A 24,743-nucleotide genomic window follows, 5' to 3' on the forward strand; every position below is an offset into this window, starting at 1 on the left:
TGTCCTGTACACAAGAAACGTCCCCTTTCCCACAGAAAACAGGATTTGATTTACAAGTGAAAAAGTCCACTTGCATTCTGATCCAGCAAAAACATACTCAAAATGGAGGCAGGGCAAATGCAGGATAGAGGTAACAGCAGAAAACCCCATACCCCTGGAACTACTTTCCTCTTCCCAACCCCCCTACACTCATCCCTGGAGCTGAAAGACCCATGCAGCAGGGAAACAAAGGAATAGCTCTTCCTGGCCAGCTGGCAAAGAACAGGCTTGGAAAGAATTTGCGAAGTCACCAAGATCCATCATTTATTCCCAGCAGGTGTTTCTGAAAATAAGTTTCAAGGGTTTGACAGAGCCTGGAAGAAACAGGCCTCTCATCAGGATAATGCAGGGATGTGTAACTACAGGAACAGCAATTTAGAAATAAATCAGTATTAAAATTTAGTATTTTACTGCCAGACTGGTCAGACAAGGAAAAGAGGAGAAACCCAAACAAACCACACCAGCACAGACACCAAAGCAGCAGGTGCCACTCCACAGATAGCTCAGTCTGTTTGCATCAGGCACTGTGCTGCTGTCAAGTGCTCCACGCCCCTCTCCTTCAGGACTTCAGTTTGAAGAAAGCAAAAACAACAAAATCCAGGGTCCACCTCCATGGAAGCCAGCACACACCCAGAGCCCACAGCGTGGAAAGGCCCATCCCTTTCTCCTCCTCAAGGCCAGACACATGGGATGCCAGAGGCTCATATCCAGGAACCAAGAGATCCTGAATCAGATTTCACATAACTCTCGCCTGTTCCAAGGCTGCAACTGCAGAGATCAGTTCAGGTTTATTTTTAGATGCTCCAGTCCTGTGCCTTTTTTTTCCAGTAATTCTGATCAAACTTGTTCCTGGAATTCAGAAACAGGTTCAGCTGCAAGACCATGACTCCTGTGTGTAAGAGGCGACTCCCAGCAAAGATGCCAGGGCCATTAAAGGAAGAAATGACAGATGCTGGCATCACTTTATCATTTTCTACTTTATTACTTCAAATTAACAACCACGATAAAGCTCAAAAAAGTCCAATATTTACACAGGAAAAAAGTACAAAATCCCCCCCAAAGTTCTTCAGGTTTTTTTTTGTTTTTTTAAATTACAAAGTAATAAAAAGTTTTGCTCTTTAATTAAAAAAAAGAGAGAGACAGTAAGAGGGGTAAATAAATTAGGAAAAAAACAGGGAGGAAAAATAAAGTGTTAAATAGAAAGGGTAAAAACAAACAAAACAAAGACTAACCCCACCCTCCCCGCCCTGCCAACAACCCATCGGCTCCACACTACAGTGACAGTGTGTCTGCTACAGGCCATAGGTCGCAGTGGTGATCATTGTGTTTCAAAGCCCCAAGTGCCACAAAGCAGCTTGAGTATTCCTAAATTATATTAAAAAACAACTAAAGTGGGGGGGGAAAGGGGGGGGGAGACGGGTGGGAGAGGGCAGGAGGGGATTGTGCATGTATTGGTGGATCTTACTTGGGGTTGCATGAGGAGAGAGCAAGAACCATCGCTCTGAAAAACTCCAAACTCCAGTTTCTGTGCGCCCCTCTCTTCTCCTCAAGTCCCACACTCTCTCCGCAGGAATTAAAACAAGTTTTAATTAAAAAATAAAAATAGAAAAACACGCACAGCCAGACGAAAAAAAAAAAAAAAGACCCCACTGCAGGGATGAGAAGTATATTTCTCCCTGTATGTCAGCTCCAACAATCCCATCCTCTGTGGGACCAGGTGCCTCTCCAAAGAGATCTCTCGGTGTGTGAGGACCACTTGGATCAGGGAAGGCTGGCACTTCTCCCAACAGCCAAAAAGGAAACCGCAGAGAAGCCACCCAAGGAAAGGAAGCCCGAGTCAATGATTAGGCTGTTGCCACAATTCCCCCTCATAGCTTAAAATGTGTTTAATGCTTGAGAAAATAAATTCTGTTATAACAATAAAAATCAGACTTCTACCATCAATTGTGGCTGGAATCTGATTCCCTCCTGGCACACAAGGCTCCTGAAAAGAACAAAACAAAAAAGACCCAAAAAAATACCTCACCCACCCACCACCAACCCCTGCCCTCAGAAAAAAAGGAGAGCAAAGTTTAAATTTATACGGCTAAAAACCATATGATTTGAAAACAATATTAAAAAGAAAAATTAAAGCAGGAGAGGATAGCCAAGAAGAAGGAAAAAAAAAAGAGAGAGAACTCAAAACCAGGAGCAGAGAGTCAGGAGAGGGAACTGAGGGCAGCCAGTGGGGGCAGCGGGATGGGCTGGGAGCAGCACAGGTGCTCCCACGTCGTCGCAGCTCCTCGGAGGCGCTCATGCCAGGGACAGGTGGCCCTCTGCAAACGGCTCACACCAGCGCGGGGGCACAGCTCCACTCCTCATCGTTGGCAAAAAGAAATTCTGTTGGGTTTTTTTGTTTGGTTTTTTTTTTGTCTTTTTTTTTTTTTTTAAGGTTTTTGTTTGTTTTTTGGGTTTTTTGTTTTTTAAAAGAAAAATACAGTGAAGACACTAAAAAGAGAATTCAAAAGAGAGAAAAAGGCAAGAGACGTTAGGAGTAAAAGCTCTTCCCAGCACTTCCATTGCCAGCTGGAGTGTAACAAATCAAATCAGCCCTTTCTTCTACACTCCTGCCTCCCCTCAGAGTTACCTTACCCATCTACTGTCATTTCCCCTACAAGAGGCACTCAGTTGCTGTACAAAGTCTTGCACACTTGATTACCTGCTCAGCACCCTCCACCCCAACACTGTCACACTGCCAGAAAAGCATTCATGAGGAAGTAACGAAATGGCTCCCCAGCCCAGCACCTTCTCCACCCTTCCTATCCTTGTGGAGAACTGGAAGCTACCTTTACACCTAAGACAATCTGTTCCCTCAAAGTTTTGGCAGCCAACCTTATTCTTCCCTCTGAAGCCAAAAGACATCTCAAAGTAAGGTGAAAGGAAAGGAAATATACCAATCCCCCATAAGAACATAAATTCTTAACTTAATGCTTTTTTTTCCCAGCAATTCCCTCTCAGGGTTTCCCAAGCATGAGTACAGGCTCACCTAAGCAAACACTGGTCCAGTGGCAATTGCTCCTCACTTCCCAAGGTGATCAAATGGCACACTTGTCTACAAAAGAAAAGGAAGAGTTGCTAAGGGCTGGAGAGGAAAAATAAAGCAAAAAAGGCACCAAAACAGAGAGGCTGCTTGTTTCTCTCAGAACACCCTCCCTCTCAAGAGTTTACTGCTTTGCTTCTCCAAACCACTGTGGTCTGGAAGACAGCAAGATGAAGACTTACTCCAAGCAAAGCAGAGAGCTAAAATGGCAGTACTCAGCATGGCCTCCAGAAAATAACAGAAGAGCAAGGGTGTAACTTGGTACCACTCCCTTCACCACACCAGAAGCTTCCAGCTCATGTCAGCTCCAGCAAATCAGGCAAGAACTGCTCTGGGGCCTGTAGACCTGGGACATCCAGGCCAAGGCCAGGAACACTGCAGCAGGAACTCACCTGTGATGCTGAAATCCGTGACACTTCTTGCCGCCCTGTGAGGTCAGATGAGGAGACGTTGGCAGGAGCTCCTCGGTGTAACCTCATGCTGACCTTCCGCTCCCTGTCCACTCTTGAGATTGCTCTGGGGGACGTGTTGCCTGTTGGGGCAGAGAAATGTCGAGACAAGAATATCAGTCAATAGCTTTGTTTTCCAGCCAACAACAGGGGTGGCGCCCTCCCCCAGCTCTCCCACCCCCTCACCGGACTGCTGGATTCGGGATGTGGGGGTGGAGGCCATGGGCTCGGTGACATTGCGGAGACGGTTGGCAGTGGCTCCGGCAGGTGGGCCAGGGGGCAGTGCTCGTGTGGCTGACCCTCGGAGCTGCCCCATCCTCTCCTCCCGCTCGTGCTCTCGCCGCTCCCGATCCATATCCTCAGGGTTCCGGGCTGCTCCCTGAGTAGAGAAACCCCCACACCACGCATGGCTGTCAGGCAGGAGAAACAGCAGCAGCCCCAGACAGAAAACACATATTGCTCCATCATGCCGAGGAAGTGGAGCTCCACCCCCAAAACTCCCCCTACCACCTTCCATTGCACCAAGAAAGGACCTCATTGTATTCCAAAAGAAACCAGATAAGAAAGCATATTAACTACAGCTGTGATTACAATCCACATCTGTGTCCCAGCTACAAATATAGCTCTCTGCTGAAAAATTATCTCTACCTACCTCTAGCTATAGATTTACTGACACAAGTGCTCCATCAGACAAACTCACTAATACCACAGTAACTATGCCCCCAGTTAGTTACACACCAAACAACTCTGCCTCTTTTTCATTCTGCCTGGTCCCTTTGCTCAGGCTGCTCACCAGGGCTAAGCAAAGACAGCAGGCATTTTCCAACCTTCCTCCCCCATCTCCATGATACAAATTAACCCTGGTCCAGCCCTTTTGCCAAACACACTCACAAATTTAAGCATGTTCCAGTCAAAGACGTAGTCATAGGAGAAGCCTTGGCGGTGGAAGAGGTTGCGGAAGAGCTGCCGCAGGTACGAGTAGTCAGGTTTATCATCAAACCTCAGCGAACGGCAGAAGTTGAGGTATGTCGAGAACTCAGCTGGAGAGAGCAGAGAACAGCTGCTGATGGCTGGGGTTTGCCATCCAACCTCCCTATTCCCACCAAGGAGCTGCTGCAGCCCTTTGGCAGTGGCTTGCTGGACCAGGACAGCACAAACACAGAGCTGTGTAACACAGACTGAGCCTGCTGCTGGCATTGCTTTGGCCACCAAAAGGACTCCATCTCTCTTTTTACCAGAGAAAATGTTATGCATCTCTGTCTGTCCGGCTTCTCCAAGCAAGACCTAGCAAGTCACAGTGCCTGCTGAAGGAAGGCAGGCCTAAAGAAGAGCTGGAGATGAGTTTTGGGAAGTTCAACTCTGAACAGAAGTCCTCCTAGCTCAGTAGCCTGCTGTAAACAGTGGTCAGAGGTAGATGAGAGGAGAAAGATCAGGGCAGACACATCTGACACTTCTACTGACATTAGCCCATCACCTACTTTCAGCTCCAGGAACCTCCTGATCTGGATGTAGTTCCTAACTCTTTAGTAATCCTCACACGATTTCTCTTCCACATACTTGTCCTGTCTCTCCTCCAACTCCTGCAAGATTTAAGTATCCACAGCGTCTTCTGGGAAGGAGTTCCACAGGACTCCACACTGGCTGTCTGAAGAACCACATCCTTTTGTTTTAAAGTGGGCAGAAATCAGCATTGTTTCTCTTCCAATACAAAAACTGGGGCTACCAAATAATCAGCTCCCATCCAAACTTCTGTAGGCATAGCCAGAGAGTAGACTTCTATCATCTCTCTATCCACCTCTTTTTCCAGCAGACTCATTACTTGGACAGAAATCAACTCACCTCTGGTCATGCTTTTGGCCCTTTCCTCAGTTACACCATATTCTTTGTGAAACAGTGGGATGGACCAGACCTATACAGTGCATGCAAGGAGCAAGTGGGCCATGGGTTTATGCACACTGTTTGGGATCCTTGCCTAGTAATTCCTAATGCTCCCTTTCCTCAGCAGCCACGGAGCACAAAGCTGATATTTTCACAGAACAGCTCATTGGTGAGTGGCACTGGTCAGCCAGAGCCTACTATTGTGCATGTGACCTGAGGACCAAGACTTCTCTCTGTTCTCACATACATTACTCCATGTTTACTTACAAAGAACTGCATTTGCCGCCTTATGGCCTGGTTATTCCTGGGACTCCCCATCAAACAGTAAAAATTCATCATCAGCAGCATATGTTCTCAGCTCAATGGCTACCCTCCTCCTTTAAAATGCTCACCAGGTCCTGAAGATCCCCCCTCTCTGCACTCCCACGCCCTTACTAGTGTAAGGTTTGACTGTCCACAAAAACACACTTCCCACTTCTGAACCTGAACAGTGCCACAACCACTCCGTTATCCTTCTCATCACCCACGTCAGCAGCACATCCTGCTCTGGGGTATTGGCACAGCTCTTTAGGATTCAGGATTCCAGGGGGTTTCAGCAGGTGAACAAGCCAAGCAGCAGACAAGACAGCCATCAAGATGAGAGCACTTACAAGGGTACCCTTTGCAGAGCACCTCGATGGGCGTTGACATCTTTTTCTCGCTGATCCTCTCGTACTTTTGGCGCTTGGTGGCAGCCTTGAGGCCCTGCCAGGGCAGCGAGCCCAGGTTGAAATACATGAGCACATACCCCAGGCTCTCCAGGTCATCACGGCGACTTTGTTCTGTGAGAAGTTACAAAGGGGCAAGGAGTGAGCAGCAAACAAAACTGCTTTGGCAATCACATAGCTCTGGAGGTGAACACTGAACAGAACAACCAACCCTCTCACTTTTCTAGTAGATCTCTATAGATAGACAAACTTGTAGAAGACATTCCATAGCAAATTCCTGCGATGATGGTCATACTACAAGAGTTAAGGTGCTCCTCTCCCCATAAAGCCCAACCCACTTCATAACTAATGACTCTGACTACCTCCTCACTTGGACAAGCCCTAATTGACACAAGAATTTCACATCTCAAGAACTGCTGCAACAACCCTGCCTACTTTGCTCTTCCCAGTCCCAGAGGAAGGGCACCTACACTTCCCCACCCAGAATGATTCTTCAGTCCAGGGATTAGTCATGACAGAGGTAGTCACAGATAGACAAAGCTAACAGAGCTAAGTCCAACACAGCCCTTTCAAACACATCTTCTAATTAAACTGCTGATAGTGTTTAAGCAGGCAGAAACAAGGAACTAGGGACCCCTTCTTGTAGTAAACAACTTTGTTGATAGTAGAAGCCTAACAGGTAATGTGCAAAGATGTCTTTCCAGCTTGGTGACATTTTTCAAGCTGTGGAGGAAAGGGGCACACTTTGAAGAAAAAATTCCCCTCCAAATGAGGAAGGACTGTGTAACTGGCATCACTACCAACTCTACTTAGACCAAGGGTTGCTCATAAGATGCCATTGGAAGGACCTATATTTAGATGCTTACTTATAAAACAAAAGAAACTGGCTCACAAAAAAAACCCCAACATTTCACATTGACCTTGTTCTCTGGAATAGCCAAGCCATTTTAAAATTTAAAGCTAGCTCAAAAAGGATTTGGTGCAGAATCTCAACAACTGCAAATATTGCCTGGTTAACTCCTCCCAACTCCTCCAACATTGCTTGCAAATTCATCTATAAATCTTGCCAAGATTGTCTTGTTCTTGTTTCCCTCCCAAATAAAATAAACACTTTGGAGAAAGTACTTTACATCTCCAGAAGAACAACTGACACAGATAACAAGCAGGCAAAATATGGCTTAAGGGAGAGCACAGGGATAGAGGAAAGACTAAAGAGCTCCATCTATTAGATTCATTTACTACAGCACATTTTGCTGGATTCAGTGCTACTTCCTGGAAGATGTTGCAGATTATATACCAGTCTGTGAGCTGTCAGTATCAGATACGTGCTACCACCTGCTCCATTCAAAGGCCAGTAGATCACTACAGCTATCCCTTTTTTCTGTTAGCTGAGCTGAATCATGACAAAAGAGTAGCTGTAGCAGGTCACAGATACGCATATCCTCATGTAACAACACAAGCTGTGGGTCACAAGGCTCCTTCTTCCTTGTGAATCTCTCTCACAACCTCCTAGTTGTTTTGAGAACTCAGGGCTGGGCAAGTTAAAACTGTTGAGGGGGACAAAAGTACTGTGGTTGCAGAAGGACAGGAGGGTCTCATCACTCCATAACTGACAGGAGAGATCATTTGGGTCAAAGCACATGAAACACCACAAAAATGCTACATTCCCAGACAGGAGAGGAGAAAGCAGCCCTGCAGATTCCCAAAGTGTCTTACTTTGAGCATGCAGAAATTACAGCATTTTTTGACCTCACTAACTTACTGTCTCAAGTTGCCCACTTTAAAGGGGCTAATACTTCCTAATCTTATCAGGCTACTGCCAAAGATAATTACATGACTGTCTGGGAGATACTTAGATGCTATGACAGGAACAGAGAAAAGAAACCCAGTTTTGCATTTAGCCTAAGGTTGGGATACGTGTACTCTCAGAGGGCTGCGATTACTCACCATGCATATCAAATAAACAAAACTAAACAATATTGGCTAATGACCTACATCCTTAGACAGGAGGCATGTGGAAATGGAGTCAGAACACACACCCAGGGCTTGAAAGCACAGGAGACAAGGATAACCTCAGTCCTGCAGTCTTGCCAGCCCTTGACTTATCCATGCTGTAGTTTTATCACTTCTAGCTGTGGCCTCTTGACTAGAGCGTGGTGGTTCCCCTCAGAGGAGTAGGGAAAGGCAGGGCAGGAACCAGAGAAACCTACTGAACAAGCAAATCAGCCTTTGAGGAATAAATCAGGATGTCGCCTCCAAAATCCTGCTTGAACTCCAAACTGCTTAGGGCAGGCTGAATAACACACCTCCACTTGTATGAAGCACAGCACTTTTGAGCACAGCCACCAATGCCATCCAGAATAGGCTACATTCTGCAAACAGATGTCTGGTCACAGTCCTAGCACTTTAGGGAAGGCCAGAATTAGAGACTTGAGATTAGGGAGCCTGAAGTCAGTGCAGGATGCTATGAGCCCTCACTGAAGGCAATGAGAGGGGTTAAAAACCAAATTGGGAAGCTAACTAGTATCCATTAGGCGCATGCAAACACACCTTAGCTGTGTCTTAACACAGCAATATGATCAAGGAAAAACAACTGCAAGCACAACACCTAATTAGTAAAATGCTGAACGATAAGTGTTTGACTGCCCTGCACTCCCGATGTGTAGCACCTCACGTATGTGTGGTCACTGCAGCCCACTCACACCTGTGATGAACCTCAACTACCAAGAGGAGGGGTCACAGTTGGGCAGTTACCTCAAAACATTGTAGCAGTCTATTTCCCGTAACCCTATGCACCAGATCCTGAATTAAACCTTGAGGAGGGTAAAGGACAACAGTTCCTGCTTCCCGTTTCTTTGTTTCATCTTCAGTTACTATTACACACCTCCCAAAATTTAATTACTTTTGCAGGGTGAGGATACTAGATAACATTAAACAGCAAAGAGCAAGAAATAAAACTTTACCTCTACACACCAAAGAAACATTATTTAGTGTTACTACTTTACTACTTTCCACTTTTAGAAACCTGACAGCGACTAACTCTCACAGCGTCTCTGGGCAGCAGGAAAACATAAGATCTCACCTTCGAGTTTGAAAAGAGAAAGAAAAATACAAGTGACGTGAATGCATCAAAGAGAAAGAAAAATACAAGTGACGTGAATGCATCCGCTGAGCAAGTCAGTCCAGAAGCAGGATTATAGTCACAGCCTGTGATACCACACTATACTTCCTCTCTCAGTTTTATCTCAGCTCTCCTACAATGGGGTTTTTTTTTGAAAACCAATTTTATGAAAAATGTATTTTCCTTAAGATATTCATCCTCCTTCCCAAAAGCCCTTCCAATAGAAAACACAAGGTCGCGTCCCACACAACCCAGCATGACTTCCCAAACCCAACCCACAGCTTCCTCCCACCCCCAGCGAGGCTCCCAGCCAGCCCATACCTTCACTCCCTTCCTAAAGCAGGGTCCTCAGAAGCCAAGTCAGGGGTGAGTGGCAGGACAGGACAAGACATGCTTGGGCAAAGACTGAAGACTGAGGACTGGTTGCCTTGGACACAAAGCTCATGACAAAACGTGTTTCTCTGCAGCCTAAACTGTCTCCTGGCCCCCCTGTCCAAAGAGTGTTTTCCTCCACTCTGATCCTACCGAAGTGATGCTGCTCCCATGCAGAACTCCCTAGAAATCAGCTGTCTTCCCTGGAGCCAGCCCAGATGCAGGCAGGCTTAACCAAGCAATGTTTTCCTGATTACATACTCAGCTCTGATCTTGCACAGGCTGGACTAGAGTTCCCCTTTCTCTCCCCACTGCATGGCAACAGCCTTTAAAAACACGCAAGAGTCTGGAATGGGTGACAGAGGGCAGGATGAGCAGGAGGCCTTATGATCTGCACAGCCTACACCGATACCATGTAAGACATTCATCTGGGAAGGCACTGACCCCCCCACCCCTCAGTCACCCAGACAGAGACCATCAGACTTCTCCCAGGACTGTCTCATGGGCACCCCGGGCATCTATTTCAGACATTACAGGCTACACTGGGTGCAAGGGACTCTCATCCCTCGAGCATGTGAAAATTGACTGGAATGCGTGAACTGAAGCCTGCGCAGTCCAATGACTCCCCCAACGGCAAGCCTCCAGCTGTGGAACCCTCCCCAGTTTTGCCTCCTACTTTTTTCCCCAGTCACTCCAGGAAAAGAATGTGTTTCCTCCAGACATCGGAATGCCCAACCCTTAGCTTGCAAATTCAAATAAAGGCATTTATTCATTTGCTATTCCTGTCACACCAATACCTCGGCACCTGGTTCCTTCTCTCTCCCTAGACCACATGAACGTTAACATTAAGACAGAGAATTTACTCTCTGAAAAGTCAAAAAATTCCGAGTGACGGTTCCCATGGCAATGCTGCTAACTCATAAATATCTCTGTCATATACCCTGTGGCAAGGTCTTGAGAAACAGGAACTCCAGCTGAAACCCAAACACCCCTACCCCCTTTCCTCCAGGCAAGTCATGTAACCTTTATGCCGTTCAGGGCAACGATCGGCAACGTGGAGATAATACACCCGAGACCTGTTGCACAGAGCAACTCACACCCACACTCTCCCCAATCAAAGAGCACAGAGAGAGCTGTGGCTGCACTCAGACCCATGGCATATGCAATTTGCCCTTGGATTACTGTTTAGACATTGTTTGCTCATCCTGACACACAAGCCAAGCAGCAGTAGTAAAGGGCTAAGTTGGGGTGGAATGAATAATGAAGTCGTTCAAAAGCCACAAGCAGACATTTAGCCTCTCGTGATCAGTTCAAGGCAGAGCAGGCACACACAAAAGAATCGACAGACATAGTAGTGAGAATTATTTTGTGCATGTCTCCTTGTGGCAGTTACCATGGCTGTGGAAATCTTGACTGAGAATTCAATGGAGAGTCAGTTATATATATGCAGGTCAAGCCAAAATACAGAAGGCCAACTCAGAAAGCTCTACAAGAACTATTTTTATAACATGGAAGAGGTCAGGAGATTACAGCCCACTCTCAACACACAACACTCCCCATTTTGATTTAAATAAAGCATTCTCCATCTAAAGTTATATAGTATTAAGCAAGGAAGACTGTGGGAAAAACTGCTTTATTTTCTGCAGGCCAAGTATTGACTTCAGATATCTGAGAAATATCTGCAAGAGGGGAGAATGCAGGAAGAATGAGGACATGAAATCCTGTGAAAGCTGTTAGTTTAAAAGGTTTGAGTGCCTTGCTCTGATTTTCAAATTCCCAGGTTAGGTTATACACTTGAGAAGAAGGGCCTCCCAGAGATATAAACAATCTGCAAGCACAGCAGATACTTCCTGGGTCCAACAGGCAAGACAACTTCTGTGTTTCTGTTCCTTAAGAGTTGCCAGTCAATAGCAGAACCAAGTCAGCCTGTTCCAAATGGACCCTACAGTAACTAAGGAAGCCTCACACTGTGAACAAAGTTTAGCTTAAATTTAGCAGAGAAAGGAGGTCAAGTGCTGGAAAGAAGTTTTTGGGCAGAGAATAGAAGAGAAAACTGCAAGAGGTTTTCAAACAAGGTCCTCAGAGCCACCAGGGGCTGACTCCCAGGATAAGAGATTGGGTGACTTCAGGAGGTTTAAGTGTGGTGGGTGCTAACCTGCACAAGGCCTTTACAAAACCTGGGATGATGGTCATCACCAGTGTAAGACCTGGCTGAACACTCAGCACTCTTTTCCAGTCCAGTTTCATCCCTTCTGTACTAACCATATGCATTAAGGGGAGAACCCTACTTCCCTGAAGTTGCCTCACTGCAGTTCACAGACGTGTATAATCTGAAGGCCTGTGACAGCCAAGACTCAATCACAGAACAGAGGTGCTCAGGCAGCTGGAAGCTGCCCCTCATTTCAGCTTCCTGTATATTTCCAGCACATCCCCACCCTCAGTGGTGGGTAACACCATATTGCAGTGGGCCTCTATCTTCCAGCTCTGACAGCTACAGAACATCACTAATGAAGGCACTCAGGAGTCAAAATACAGGTTTCAACTGCACATATTTCTAAAGGCTCAGTGCTTGTGAATGTCTCCTTTACACATCTAATCAGCCTGCAAAAATTGTGCAAAGGCAGATTTAGTAGGAGCAGAGTCAGGGAGGTCACAGCCTTGATGCTCAACAGGGTCCCCTGCACTGAGCAGTGCACAAACACAGACAATTTCTGTCTTCAGGAACTCAGAGTGCCACCACAGCAGCAGAAATAAAACAAATGTAGCATTTAAGTTATTTGCCCACCTTCTCAAGGCAGGTCAGCAGCAGGGTCAGGCAAAGAACCCAACCCCCTCCTTCTGGGGACATACCACCTCCCCTGGAAAGCCCCAGAGAGGCAGCAGCAAGCAGGCTCACCAATTCCCAGGTGGGTGTTGATAGAGGCATAGCGGGCTGTGCCAGTCAGGTTCTTGTTTTCCCGATAAGGGATGTGCTGGTGGGTCCGGGCATCCCGGTACTTCTTGGCCAAACCAAAATCAATGATGTATACTAGGTTGCCCTTTTTGCCAAGGCCCATAAGGAAGTTGTCTGGCTTCACATCCCGATGGATGAAGTTCTTGGAATGAATGTACTCAATACGGCTGATCTGGAGGAGGGATAGAGAAATAAATAAACAGCGAGACAAGCAAGAAAGAAACTTATTTTAACTGCATCTGTTAAAAACAGTACCCTGTCCAAGACACTGGCCCATCAGAGCAAGAAAAGGACATTTTGCATAGAGTATCAGTGATGACAGCCAAGGAAATGGCACCCTCTGGACACTGCAGGATCTGGAGATGGAATTTAACTCTGCACACCAGCCCAGTCCTCACTCTGGGAAGGTCACCATGAACATCACAAGGAAAGATGGAAAGCAAGTCTACAGGGACTAAAATTTTGAGCTTCAGCCTAGACAGCTCTAACTTTTGAACTCAGCTGGTCCAGGAACAGAATGGGTCTGTCCAGAAGAATTAAGGGTCTTGAACCCAGGGCATGAGCAGTGGAATTAATGTAGGTGCCAATAATTCATCAGGCAGGCAAAGGTATCTGTGTGTGCAACACTAACACGTGGCGAGCAGCAGGCAAAGGAAGGAGGGATGGAGCTAAGGAAATGCCACCAGTGCCTAGGTTCCAGGCCCCCAACTTCTTCAAGAAATAGAAAGCTGGCAGCCACTTGTGCTAAATGAAGAAAGCCTCAGATACAGCAGTTCTCAAGCAGAGGGGATGGGAAGGGAGTGTGTGGGGGGAAAAGGCATGGAAAAGGAGAGTAGGCACAAATGCTTCAGAGGAAACTTACCATCTGGTCTGCCAGCAGCAGAACTGTCTTGAGACTAAATTTGCGGGAACAGAAGTTGAAGAGATCTTCCAGGCTGGGCCCCAAGAGTTCCATCACCATCACATTGTAGTCCCCCTCTGCTCCACACCACTTAATGGAGGGGATACCCACTGGGGAAAGAAAAAGATTTAGCCCAGGGAACTGAGAGAATAAATGTTGAATCCCCTGCTAAGAAGCTCACGTGTAACACCAAATCATTTCTTTTCTAAAGCCCTCCAGAATAATTTCCTTCTCCAACCACTCCCCCGGCCCCATCCTTTCCTTCCCATCTCACCTCCTCCCTGCATCATCTTGTAGAACTTGCTTTCAATGTGGAGCTGGGGATGCTTGGTTTTGACACATTCCAGTTTGATGGCCACCTCTTCACCAGTCGCAATATTGGCTCCTGCATAGGAATGAGAGTGAAATGAAGATTGCACAAGCGTCTACTGAAGTTAAACACTTTTAACAAGGCCTGTAAAGATGCCAAGACCTTAAGATTTGCCCTGAAATTTATTCTCTATTACAGAAATGAGATTCAGCCACTTTAACTTCATATGGTTTCCAGCACTGCCATTTGTAAATGCAGGCCCAGAGAGAAGCACATGAACAGGAAACCTGGTCTGATCCTGAAGTCAGTTTAGAACAACAATCCTACACGTGAACTGCCTTGTTATCTCAAAAAGTGACTGACTTTGGAAGGTCAATCTGCACATATCAACAGTACCTAAGCTGAGTGGAAGTTGTAGCTCCCTCTGATCATAAACCTAGCCCCTGAACCCAAGCAGCCCTCAGGCAGCGACACAGAGTATCTCTTCCCCAGAAAAATTACTGGTTACCTCAGTTACATCATTTCAACACAACCAATTAGTTCAGGAGGAGACATTACTAACATGCCAGCTCTCTCTGTTTTCTCCACAGCACTGACCTGCTCAATACAGACAATTTCTAAATCCCCAGCTTCTCCCTCTCCTGAGGGTTTTAATAATACCTTTATCTTTTGCCAACACAGAAGCATTTGCTATATCACAAATTAGAAGCATGAAAAAATAAGCGAATCCAGTCCTGAACTAAGCTGCCTGGACACCTTTGTTGAAGGTATTGCTAGATACTTTGCAATGACACTAAAGCACCACCCCACACGCTTCTCTCAGAAAACAACTGAGCTGCCAGCTGCAAAAGCCAGCACTGTGGTCCCAAAGTGTACTGTTAAAAAGGAACAGGCTGCTCCTTTTCTTGTACCAGCTGAAAGGATTCCAGATGTTTCACATCATCCTAAAATGGAAAGAGGGAATATCTGTACACGGGTCACGGGAATGACACTCAAGACTTGCTTTTCTCCTCCCCCGCCATGCCTGCTTCACACACTCTGACAAGCCCTTCCTCATATCTGAACTATCAGAAATTGCACTTAAACACAAATCAGAGAGCAGCCCTGAACACTGTTATAAAATAAACTGCTCCAGAACACATGTGCCAAACATGAGCTGGAATCAAAGGTGAGGTTTCGCAGATATCCCATAGCTAGTTTTGGTAGGTCTGGCTAATTTGTGCCTCCTGAACTCTGTGATAAGACTTTGAGAGTCCACAAGGACAAGCTGCAGATAAATCTCTTCATTTATCCTCTTTCACACGCCGCCTACACAGCCAGGGACCAAAGAAAAGAAGGAAATGTTCACACAACTGGATTGCTTCTCCCCATGGATCCAAAAGAGATCCATCTCTAGCTGAAGAGTTCTGGCTTGTACACAAAGTTAGCCAAGAGCTGCCTGCTAGCAAAAACACATGAGCTAGATGCTGCAGTGCTGGCTTGAGACAGACAAGCTGCTAGGAATTTGCAAGAGAGCAACAAAAATGATCGGGGCCTAGAGGGATTGATTTACTAAGGAAGATTAAAAGAGCTAAATATGTAACATAGACAAGAGATACAACTAAGAAGGGTGGGGAGGAAGAATGGGACATGACAACAGTCTACAAATATTTGAAGGCTGTAAACACTAAGGAGGGAGAGGAATTATTTAGGGTGCTCTGAGGGAGGGGAAGGAGGAGCAATGGGATTAATTTAATACAGATTTTAAAGCAGGATCCAGAAGAAGGGAAAGGGGAAAAGCCATCCTGAGAGGTAGAAACATTTGTCCAATGCTTACTTTTGAAAAGATGCTGGCATTTTCCACTTAAAAAATGGCGGCCAGAAAAACAAGTTGATACATTCCCTTCACTCCACCAGAGGACCCTTCTTAAAAGCACCAGGCAGGTGCAAGTAGGAAAAGAGTAAGAAAAGGGACTAGTATCCTTCCACTTTTTAAATTAGTGTTCAACCACCAGCCCTCATCCAGCATGGAAACACCTAGGACATCCAAAAAACATAAGAGCACTTCCTTGCCTCGTTTCTTTCCCCTGCCTTTGTGAAGACTTTCCTCCGAATCCTCTGAAGCAGCTCCCTTGTCTGCTCCCCAAGGAAAATTTTTCCCTCTCCCAAGACATTTTCTGACACACAGGCAATGATGAGTCTCTCTGGCTTTTTGCAGCATTACCATTTTGAATGAACCAGATTCCCAGAACATGAACAATGGAAACATGAGTAAGTTTTCATCTCCACATTACCCTGGGTGTTGAGAAACATGGAGATGCATCCATGACTGGGCTGTCTGCAGGTAGGGAGGCACATAAAGCTGGAAAAGGGAAAGCAGGGGTAGGCATCAAGAAGACTCGGATTCCTCAAAATGTGATGAGGCAATTCAGATGCTCAGATGGCCTTCAGCCCCACTCTTCACAGCCCAAACACAGCTGTTACTTAGAGAGAGAAGAAACAACCCTGTGGCCTAGAAGAGCACAAGTAGAGGATGGTTTGGGTTGGAAGGGAACTTAAAGATCACATAGTTCCAACACCCCTGCCATGAGGGACAACTTTCACTAGACCAGATTTCTCAGAGCCCCATCCAGTCAGGCCTTGAACACTTCCAGGGATGGGGCATCCACAACTTCTGTGGGGAACCACACTGTTCCAGTCTCTTGCCACCCTCATAGCAAAGAATTTCTTCTTAATATCTTATCTAAACCCTTTTCAGTTTAAATTCATTCCCCTTGTCCTATTACTAGGTGCCCTTGCAGAAAGTCTCTCCCAGTCTTTCTTGTAGGCTTCCTTCAGGGAGGGAAGGCTGGAATTAGGTCACCCCAAAGCCTTCTCTTCTCCAAGGCTGAACAATCTCAATTCTCTCAGACTTTCCTCACAATAGAGGTGCTTCATCCTGCCAATCATTATTGTGGTCCTTCTGTGGACCAATCTGACCTATTCTTTGCTCAGAGGGTCACCGTCTGAACTCTTTAGGCTTGTTCCCTCTCCAAACCTCATCATACCTACAAGTTGCTCCCTGTACCATTTCTTGTCTAGAGATCCACTGAGACCGAGACCACCACTAGCAAGGAGGGAATTTAAGGGCAGGAGTCTTTCTGATCCTTTGTTCCATGCTTCGACCACCATCTTTTTTAAAGCTACAAGTACAAAAGCAACAGTTCTGTGCTCTCTTTACAGGCTGGAAAGCACCATGTTTCAGACAAATGCAGCAGAGTCTGCTAGCTTCAGCCACTCGAGAGACTGACTGTAGGATGGGGGATAATTCCTAACATCCTCCCCCAGTCTCGCTCCGCTGTGGGGGCTGCACAAATTCAACTCATTCATCACAAGCTCTTTGAAACGGGGCCCCGGGGACAGAGGATGTCACCGGCTGAACAGGATCTTTTCAGAGTGGAATCCTGACTGCATGTCTGATACAATAAACACCGCCCTCCCGGAGCATCGGGGGCAACAGGCAGAGGCCCCGCACTCCCCACCGCCTGTGCCCCTCTCCACAGCCTGCCGAGGGAAGAATGGAGGGCTAGGAACAGATGGATGAAGGCAGATAGGGCGAGAGAGAGTTAACAAGCCAGGAAACAAAGGGAAGGCACTCCCCTCCCAGCAAGGGAGGAGCCTGCCACCAGGAACTGTCCCCAGCCAGCTCAGGTCCCAGCATGCTTTGTCTGCCCAGCTTCTCTCCAGCACCAGTGTGCATCCCGGCCAAACGATTCCTACATGTCCAGCAACCCTGCCCTGCCTCTTGGCCAGCACCTCTGACAAAGCACCTCCCCCTCTCCAGCAGCCCAAAGCTCTCGGCAATTCCTCTGCAAACTGGGTTTTGCTTTTCTCAACGAGAATTTCTAGAGGTAAATGGGCTAGCCAAGGCCCATGGGCAGCCTGATCCCATTTTCCACCCTCTCAAACCAATGGGGGGAGAATATACCACCTAGCACACCTACCCCTCAAAGTAGAGCATGGAAGGAATGTGCTTCAAGACCCAGCTAAGGATTAACACAGTCCATCCTTTGTGTCTACCCATGTAAAAATCCAAGTTTCCTTCTGACAGACAAAAACCCTAAAACAAATCCCAAAGAGGACAGCACTCAGCACCCACTGGTTACAGAGCAGGTGAAGGCAATAACACCCTGAAAGAGAGAAGCTGAGGATAAACCATACAGCCCCTGCTAATCCTCAGAGACAGACAAGCCCTGCTGTGCGTCCACACCATTATCAAAGGAGAAAGCTGTGAGGTGGGCCTGGTGCAGGAGAGAAGTCCTGGTGAATGAGTCCTCCTGTCTGCAGAGCAGGCTGCGAGAGCACAGCACAAGCCCCAGCGTCTGCACCACCACAGACTGCATGCCCAATCCCTCCAGGCTGGGGAGTCACCCAGGCTCCACCAAGTCTCGCTATCACTGCTTCAAAACATGCTGGCTTGCACCTCAAGGAACATCACAAGGGCTTTGATACTGCATTCAAGTAACTTGGTTGAATCTTGCTGTGCTCACCACGCTGGGGCACTGGGCTTCCTGTGTTTGGTGACAGGCAAGGCAGGCACAACCCCCTCACCAGGGGCCATTTTCCATACCTGATTTGCACAGGTGGATGACCTGTTACATGGTACAGAGCAATACAGGATCAGGCCTTTCCATCCAGTACCTCCTTTCTCTCCCCACATGTACTCCAGATGTTCAGCAAGGTCCTGACAATTTACACCATCCTAGAGAGGGTCTGGAATGCTTCAAGCCCTAGCATAGGTGGAAAATGCTGTGTCTGAGCTATCATCCCTAAATCCTAGCCCCTGGGAATTAAAAGCACTGTCACCCAAGACACTAACTGGTTGGAGGGCCACAGAGAGCAGCATACAGGAACAGGCTGCAGTAAAGGCAGCACATGGTGGAACTGGGATCCCAGATCCATTATTTATCATCTTTGTTCATGTTCTGGATAAAGGTGGCAACAAAGCCTGTTACTGATGATTCCCACAGGACATTTAATCAAGAGGGGCTGCCAACACCAATCAAGAGAAAATAATAAAGCAAGAGGGAACTGGAGATAAAAAAACAGAGGTTGAAAATAGACGGTGATTTACAATCACAGGAAAACGTAATCTGAACTAGAGGTATTCAACAAAATGGATTTGGGGAGGGATGGGAAGATGTTGGAGATCCTAGAAGAGGTCTCCTACGATACAGCTGACAGTGCATTAAGGCCAATTCTGAAACCTGATACTGCTGGTGATGGGGAAAGCCAAGGAGACCCAAAGCAGCCAATGCAGAGGCATCACATTACAGATCACTCGAGGGTAGTCCTCCACTGCCAGGCACTGGAAATGCCACACCTCAAAAGCAGTGTTGGCTCCAAGCTGCCCAGCAGATGAAGAAACTAGGAAAAATTGAAGGACCAGAAAAAGTGAGCAGTGGTGGATGTACTGGGAAGCAAAATACAATCCAACTGAACAAATTAATAGCCAAGGAGCACATGACGACCACCTGCAAGCACCCAAAGGGTGCAGACACCAAAGCAGAGGGCAGCCCTTCTGCTGGCCTGCAGGAGCACAGCACAACAGTAGTGGTGAGAACCAGAGAGAGGTAACGCCAGCCCTCATGGAGGGACCGGGCAGGCCGCTGGGTAGTCTCGCCACCCTGGCCCCACACGGTTTGAGCCAATGAAAACATGAGCAGGCAAGCATCAGGGAATATATCTACACATCAGCACACTGGCTTGGGAGAACTTCTACCCAAGTGATCTGCTGTGGTAACAGGAAACCCAGCACCTCATGGGCTCTGTCCACTGAGCTTCCAGCTCAGGTCCTTCCAGACATTAATTCTAAATCCCATTATAGATCTAACAGATCTGAGCCTTGGGACTTCCAGGCTCTCTGATCTGTTTTACACGTCCTGTCTCAGACCTTTCTCTTACAGGTCCTGGACCACCTCTTCCACTACCAGTCTTCCCAAAACTGTATTCCTTCTATCCTTGAAGGAATAGCTATGTCCTCCCTTTCCACCACACGCTCTGTGAACAGAGTTTAAACTCACACACACCCAAGCTCAAGAAAGGGAAGTGAGAACGCTGGAATAGGGTGTATGACAAATATGCCCCAAATAGTCCAAATCTAAAGCAGTCTGATCAACCACCACTGTGTCTTCAGTATGTGGTAAGGCAAAGCTGAGCTCATCCCCCTTTCTTTGCCATGAGAAGACCAGCAGCCACCTGCAGTATTCCATCAGTTTTTTCTCTTCTTCACCCCTTCCAGCCTTACATGGTGCCCACAAATAGCAACAGGCAAGAAAAACAACCCCAAAACAATGATGCAATTGAGAAAACCAACCTTGAGACAGACTCTCACACTCACCTAGGTAAATGTCTCCAAACGAACCACTGCCAATCTTTCTGCCCAGCCGATATTTGTTTCCCACTCGAAGCTCCATGGTTCAGTCGTGCTAAGAAAAGAGGCACAGAAAGACCAGTGTCAGAGCAGAAACAGGAAGTGAATCATGTAACACTGCAGAAGAGACCTTCCCTCTTCACCCAGAGGCTGAGTAGTTTTAAATCTTTAAATACTTCACTTTTTACATGCCTTCTATCACATCTCCTCATCTCCTGAACTTCCAGGGACAACACGAGCAAGAAACACTGCAGGAACAAAACACCCTCAAGCATATTTTTCCCATGTTCCCACTATTAGAGTGAAGCATGATTGAACCTCTTCCCCACCTTTTTGCTCAGAGACTAGGAAGGGGTTCAGGAAAGCCCTTCTAAGAAGGTTTCACTGCATGATCACTCCACACTACTGCAAAGAGGTACTGCTTCTTGTACCTTACAGTACCTGGCACTGGGACACAAGTACCTTGAGAGACACAGAAGTGTCAGGCATAATAAACCCTGTGAGGAGTTTCCCTCTGACCCAGCCCTACTCCAACACCTCGGTGGTGGTGGTGGTGAAGCACAGGACCCGAGGGCTGTGAGGGACAGACAGACTGCCAGGAGAAAGCAACTCCATCTCTGCCAGGACAGGGGACAGGGAGGAGACGTCTTGCTGAACTGAACCCTGGCTAGGAACACCCCTTGCTCATCTCCATACACTTCTGCTGACGTGATCACCACCTCCTTTGGTCTACCTGAGCCTCTCCAACTCTCCTGCCTACCTTTTGCTTTGAGCAGTTCAGGCCTTTCCTCATCCCTTTACATGAGATGATTAGCTCACCCTTTGACCTGATATACCCCATCAACATGCCCAGGCTCAGCCTATTCACCTTCCAGAAAAAACCAACTAGGGTGGAAGAACCACAGCCACAGTGTTTTGTTCTCTTTGCCAACCTCAACTTCTGCTGCAAAGACCTTGGCCAAACACAGCTCCAGCAGTTCCCATCTTAACAGCCCCCCTTCCCTTGCCTCTTCTATGGCCACCAACTTATTCTAGGAACCACATCTCTTCCTGAGACAGACAATGTGTCTCCTTTTAGAGGGATTTGCCACAGTCCTAATTTATGCAATGCCACATTATTAGCGTACAAAATGCAGACACAGAGCCTGTTGGGGACAGGAAAGGTGAGGAATGATTCATGTTTTCACAAGTGGGAGCGAGGAACTTTCCCTTGCTGGAGCTTGGTGGGAAGGAAGCATCACTGAAGGAAATAAAGGAGAAATGGCCTTGTGAGGCAGAAGTACAAAAAAATAATCCCAGGCACAGGATTCTGAGCATACTATAAACCCAGAGCTGCTTCTTCTGCCCCAGGAGATGGGATTACAGAAAGAAGAATGGACGGGCAGCGGAGATGTACAGGGAAATAATCCTATCAAGGCATTCAGGGGACATTGTGAACCCTGAAAGCAGAGCTCCAGTCACCAGAAACCACACACAAAACACTCAGAGGTGGAGTCCCCTCACCTAGCATTTGCTTATGCATGTGGGTTTCTGGGCATCTGAAGTCTACAAAACCCTGTGGCTATTTCTGACTTTCTTACTACCAGGAATGTAGGCAGAGCCTTGGGAACTGAACCAGGAGGCAGGCGTACCTGGGTGAGGGCTCAGCAAACAGACATGATTTTTATCCGCTGCCTGCTGCTCTGTATAACCACATTAACATACATCTGACTTGCTGACACTCCTACTCCAATAAACGATCAAAGGTCTGTGTCCCCGGGAACCCGTCACACCACTGTCAAGAAGACAGCTCTCCATCCTCCTTCCTTCATGGAGTGTTTACCCAGGCCTGGGAACCCCAAACACCTCCACTTGAGTCCAATTCCCAGCTGGGGTGAGGTGAGCACAGCCGAGCAGAGACTGGGCAAGAGGTCCCGGGGGGTCTGTGCTGCACTGGGACGCAGCAGGTACTGCTCTGCAACACCACAGTCCCAAACCTAAATTCAGACCCACCCTTCTGGGACAGGCAGGAGCCAGGTTAAGAAGGGATTCTCACACAACGACGCAGTAGCCCTTGTAGCTGATTAAGCAACAGGCTCCAAAGGGGAATCTAAAAAATGCTCCGGGGCGCGGGGGTGGAAGCGGGAAGCAGGATAATGGAGTAAAAAAAAATCATGGTCTCGCACAGCTGTCATTTTGCCTTATCTCCCCCCCAACACACACACATACACAAGTGTGAGTAGAAAACCTGGGCTGAGGAGAGCCAGAGAGCAAGAGCCTGGATTCCTGGTAAGAGGGCAGGACACACACATCCCACCCCCTCAACAACTGGTCCAGGAGTTCAAACATTATCCCATTTGCTTCTATTTCACACATGTACCCCCACCACCATCTACAGCTTCCGCCCTTTATCTTCTCATCCTCAGGTCTACTGTTACAAGGAAAAAAATTGTACCCACAAAATATATATTCTTATACGTGAAATCCGTATCACCCCTCTATGTATTATTTATACATGTTATATTTAAAAAGCCATCTCTCCTTCCCACCCCCCCTCTCCAGCCTTAACCCCCCCCCAGACCTGCCACCTTTCCTGCACTCTACAGCCAAGGCAGCATTCCCAGGGGCTGCAGGGCAATCATTTAGTTAAACCATTTAGTTTTCCATAAGGGATTAACACACATACAACCTCAGAGCGAGAGAGTGCTCTGCATGAGCGTTTGCATACGTGAATATCCAATACTACACAGCCTCAAAAAAATAATAATACTATCCAGCCGCCAGCACTGCTTCCCCACACACACCATTTTGCACCAGCCCTTTTTATATAATATAAAATACCCACGTACAGGCACAAAGGCCATTATATAAACACACGATAAGAGTTGATATCACATTGCTGTGCCAGCAACGATGGCGACCAACGATGCAGGGACCATCGGGGGTGGGGGGGGGAACCATCAAGAGGGGCTGGGGGACAGGAGGGACACCTCTGTCCCACCCGAGGGGGTTGGGAATGAGAAGATGCCCTGTCTAGCAAAAGCCATACAAAACCAAACAACCAAACCCTCGGCTCCATAATGGAGGCTGCCGATCCCAGCACTGCTCCGGCTTTCAGTGGAAGTGTAGGGACTGGGGGCTGCTTTACCCATAGACCACATTAAGGCTTTACGCGGCTTTTTTTTTTTTTTTTTTTTTTTTTTGGGGGGGGTGTTGTTTGAAGGGAAAAAAGGATAGGCTGGGAAAACAGTAATTTGAACTGGCTTTAAAATGTGAAGGAAAAACGAGAAAAAAATACATTTTTATTGAAATGCAAAACACCAATCCCCTCCAGACCCTTAGACACTTACAGAAAGGAGACGAGCATGTAAGATGGGGGGAGAAAAGAAACCCCAAGCACAGAGCATTTGAACTACATTTGAGGAAGAAATAGCCACAACAGGAAAACAGGAAAGGGGGGACACACATCATAAAATATAATAATAAATGTGTCCCTTACACCCCCACCCCCTACAGGCAAACACTACGCGAAGACAGCCGTACCCGAGCTGTTATTTTTCCGGGTAGGTAACAAAAAGCTGCCACCCCCGGGAACGGCGCTGAACTTCTCCTCGTCCCCCCACTCGCACCCGGCCTCGGCCATTGACCCCCGCCCCTACCGCCCCCCACAAGAGGAAACATCGACCCCACAGTCCCCCCAAACGCAGACACCGCTTCTCCCCCGAAAGAGGCGGTGACGGGGGCTGGGGAGGGAGGCCAGGAGCATCAGCGAACGGAAGGAGTGGGGGGCTCGATCCCCCGGGGGGGGCGGCCCCCCACCGGAGCCCCGCAGACCCCCGCCAAGAGCACACGGCACCCCCTTCCCCGCCTGGCCCCGCCAGCGGCCAAGCAGGGCCCCGGCAGGCAGAGAAAGGGGAGAAAGGGGAGCCCCCCCCCAAAAATCTGCCGGTGGCGGAGGGGGCGACCCCCTCGCCGCGCCCCCACAAAGGGGCTTTTGTCCCCCGCGCCCCCCCGGCCCGGCGCATCGCGCCCTGCCCTCCCCTCCCCCGCCCCCTCCCCCTCCCTCCGCGCACACAAAGAGCCGGAGGGGCCGCCTTTCCCCCGGGGTTTGCGCCCCAAGATGCGGGCGGGCGCCCCCCATACCCACCCTGACGGGAAGGGGGCCGTGTGGGGATGCTGCTCCGCCGGCTGTCAGGGGGCCAGGCGGCCGCGGCGGGGAGGATGACGGAGGATTGGGGAGGGCTGGTGGCGGCCGTGCCCGGCGCGTCCCTCCTTCGCTCGGCTCGGCGCGGCGCGGCGCTGCCTGCCGCCTCCCGCCCGCTCGCCGTCCCCTCCAGCCGGCGTGTGCTCGGCACAGCCCGGCGCTCACCCAGTTTCCATTGAGCCCCGGAGCCAAACCCACTGATGTCACCCAGCGCAGCCCCGGCCCTCCTCCTCCTCCGCCTCCTCCTCCGCCCGCCGTTAAAGGCGCAACCGCCGCCGCTCCCGACGCCTTCCCCGCCGCCGTCCCTCAGCTCTGGCGAGCGGGGCAGGCGCGCACGGGCTCGGTTTTGGGGGCCGCGAC

At 48.2% G+C, this 24,743-nt stretch overlaps 1 protein-coding gene across 3 annotated transcripts; it reads right to left on the minus strand.

The window, feature by feature from the left end:
* Positions 1-1,001: 1,001 nt before the first annotated feature.
* On the minus strand, positions 1,002-24,516 carry CSNK1E (casein kinase 1 epsilon). 3 transcript variants are annotated; one of them, XM_058023254.1, is made up of 11 exons: positions 24,327-24,516; positions 20,168-20,255; positions 13,774-13,884; positions 13,461-13,609; positions 12,542-12,770; positions 6,096-6,266; positions 4,459-4,607; positions 3,754-3,946; positions 3,511-3,650; positions 3,065-3,130; positions 1,002-2,418 (listed from the first exon to the last, which is right to left on the minus strand). In XM_058023254.1, exons 2-10 carry the CDS (start codon positions 20,241-20,243, stop codon positions 3,098-3,100), a joined length of 1,251 nt encoding a protein of 416 aa, XP_057879237.1. In that variant the 5' UTR covers positions 20,244-20,255; positions 24,327-24,516; the 3' UTR covers positions 1,002-2,418; positions 3,065-3,097. The 3 variants fall into 3 exon arrangements, with proteins under 3 accessions (XP_057879237.1, XP_057879236.1, XP_057879235.1); XM_058023253.1 differs by having other exon boundaries at positions 1,002-2,526; XM_058023252.1 differs by having other exon boundaries at positions 1,002-3,130.
* Between the last annotated feature and the right edge of the window lie 227 nt (positions 24,517-24,743).

Source organism: Melospiza georgiana, chromosome 4 (genome assembly GCF_028018845.1).
Source record: "Melospiza georgiana isolate bMelGeo1 chromosome 4, bMelGeo1.pri, whole genome shotgun sequence".
Classification (NCBI taxonomy): Eukaryota; Metazoa; Chordata; class Aves; order Passeriformes; family Passerellidae; genus Melospiza; species Melospiza georgiana.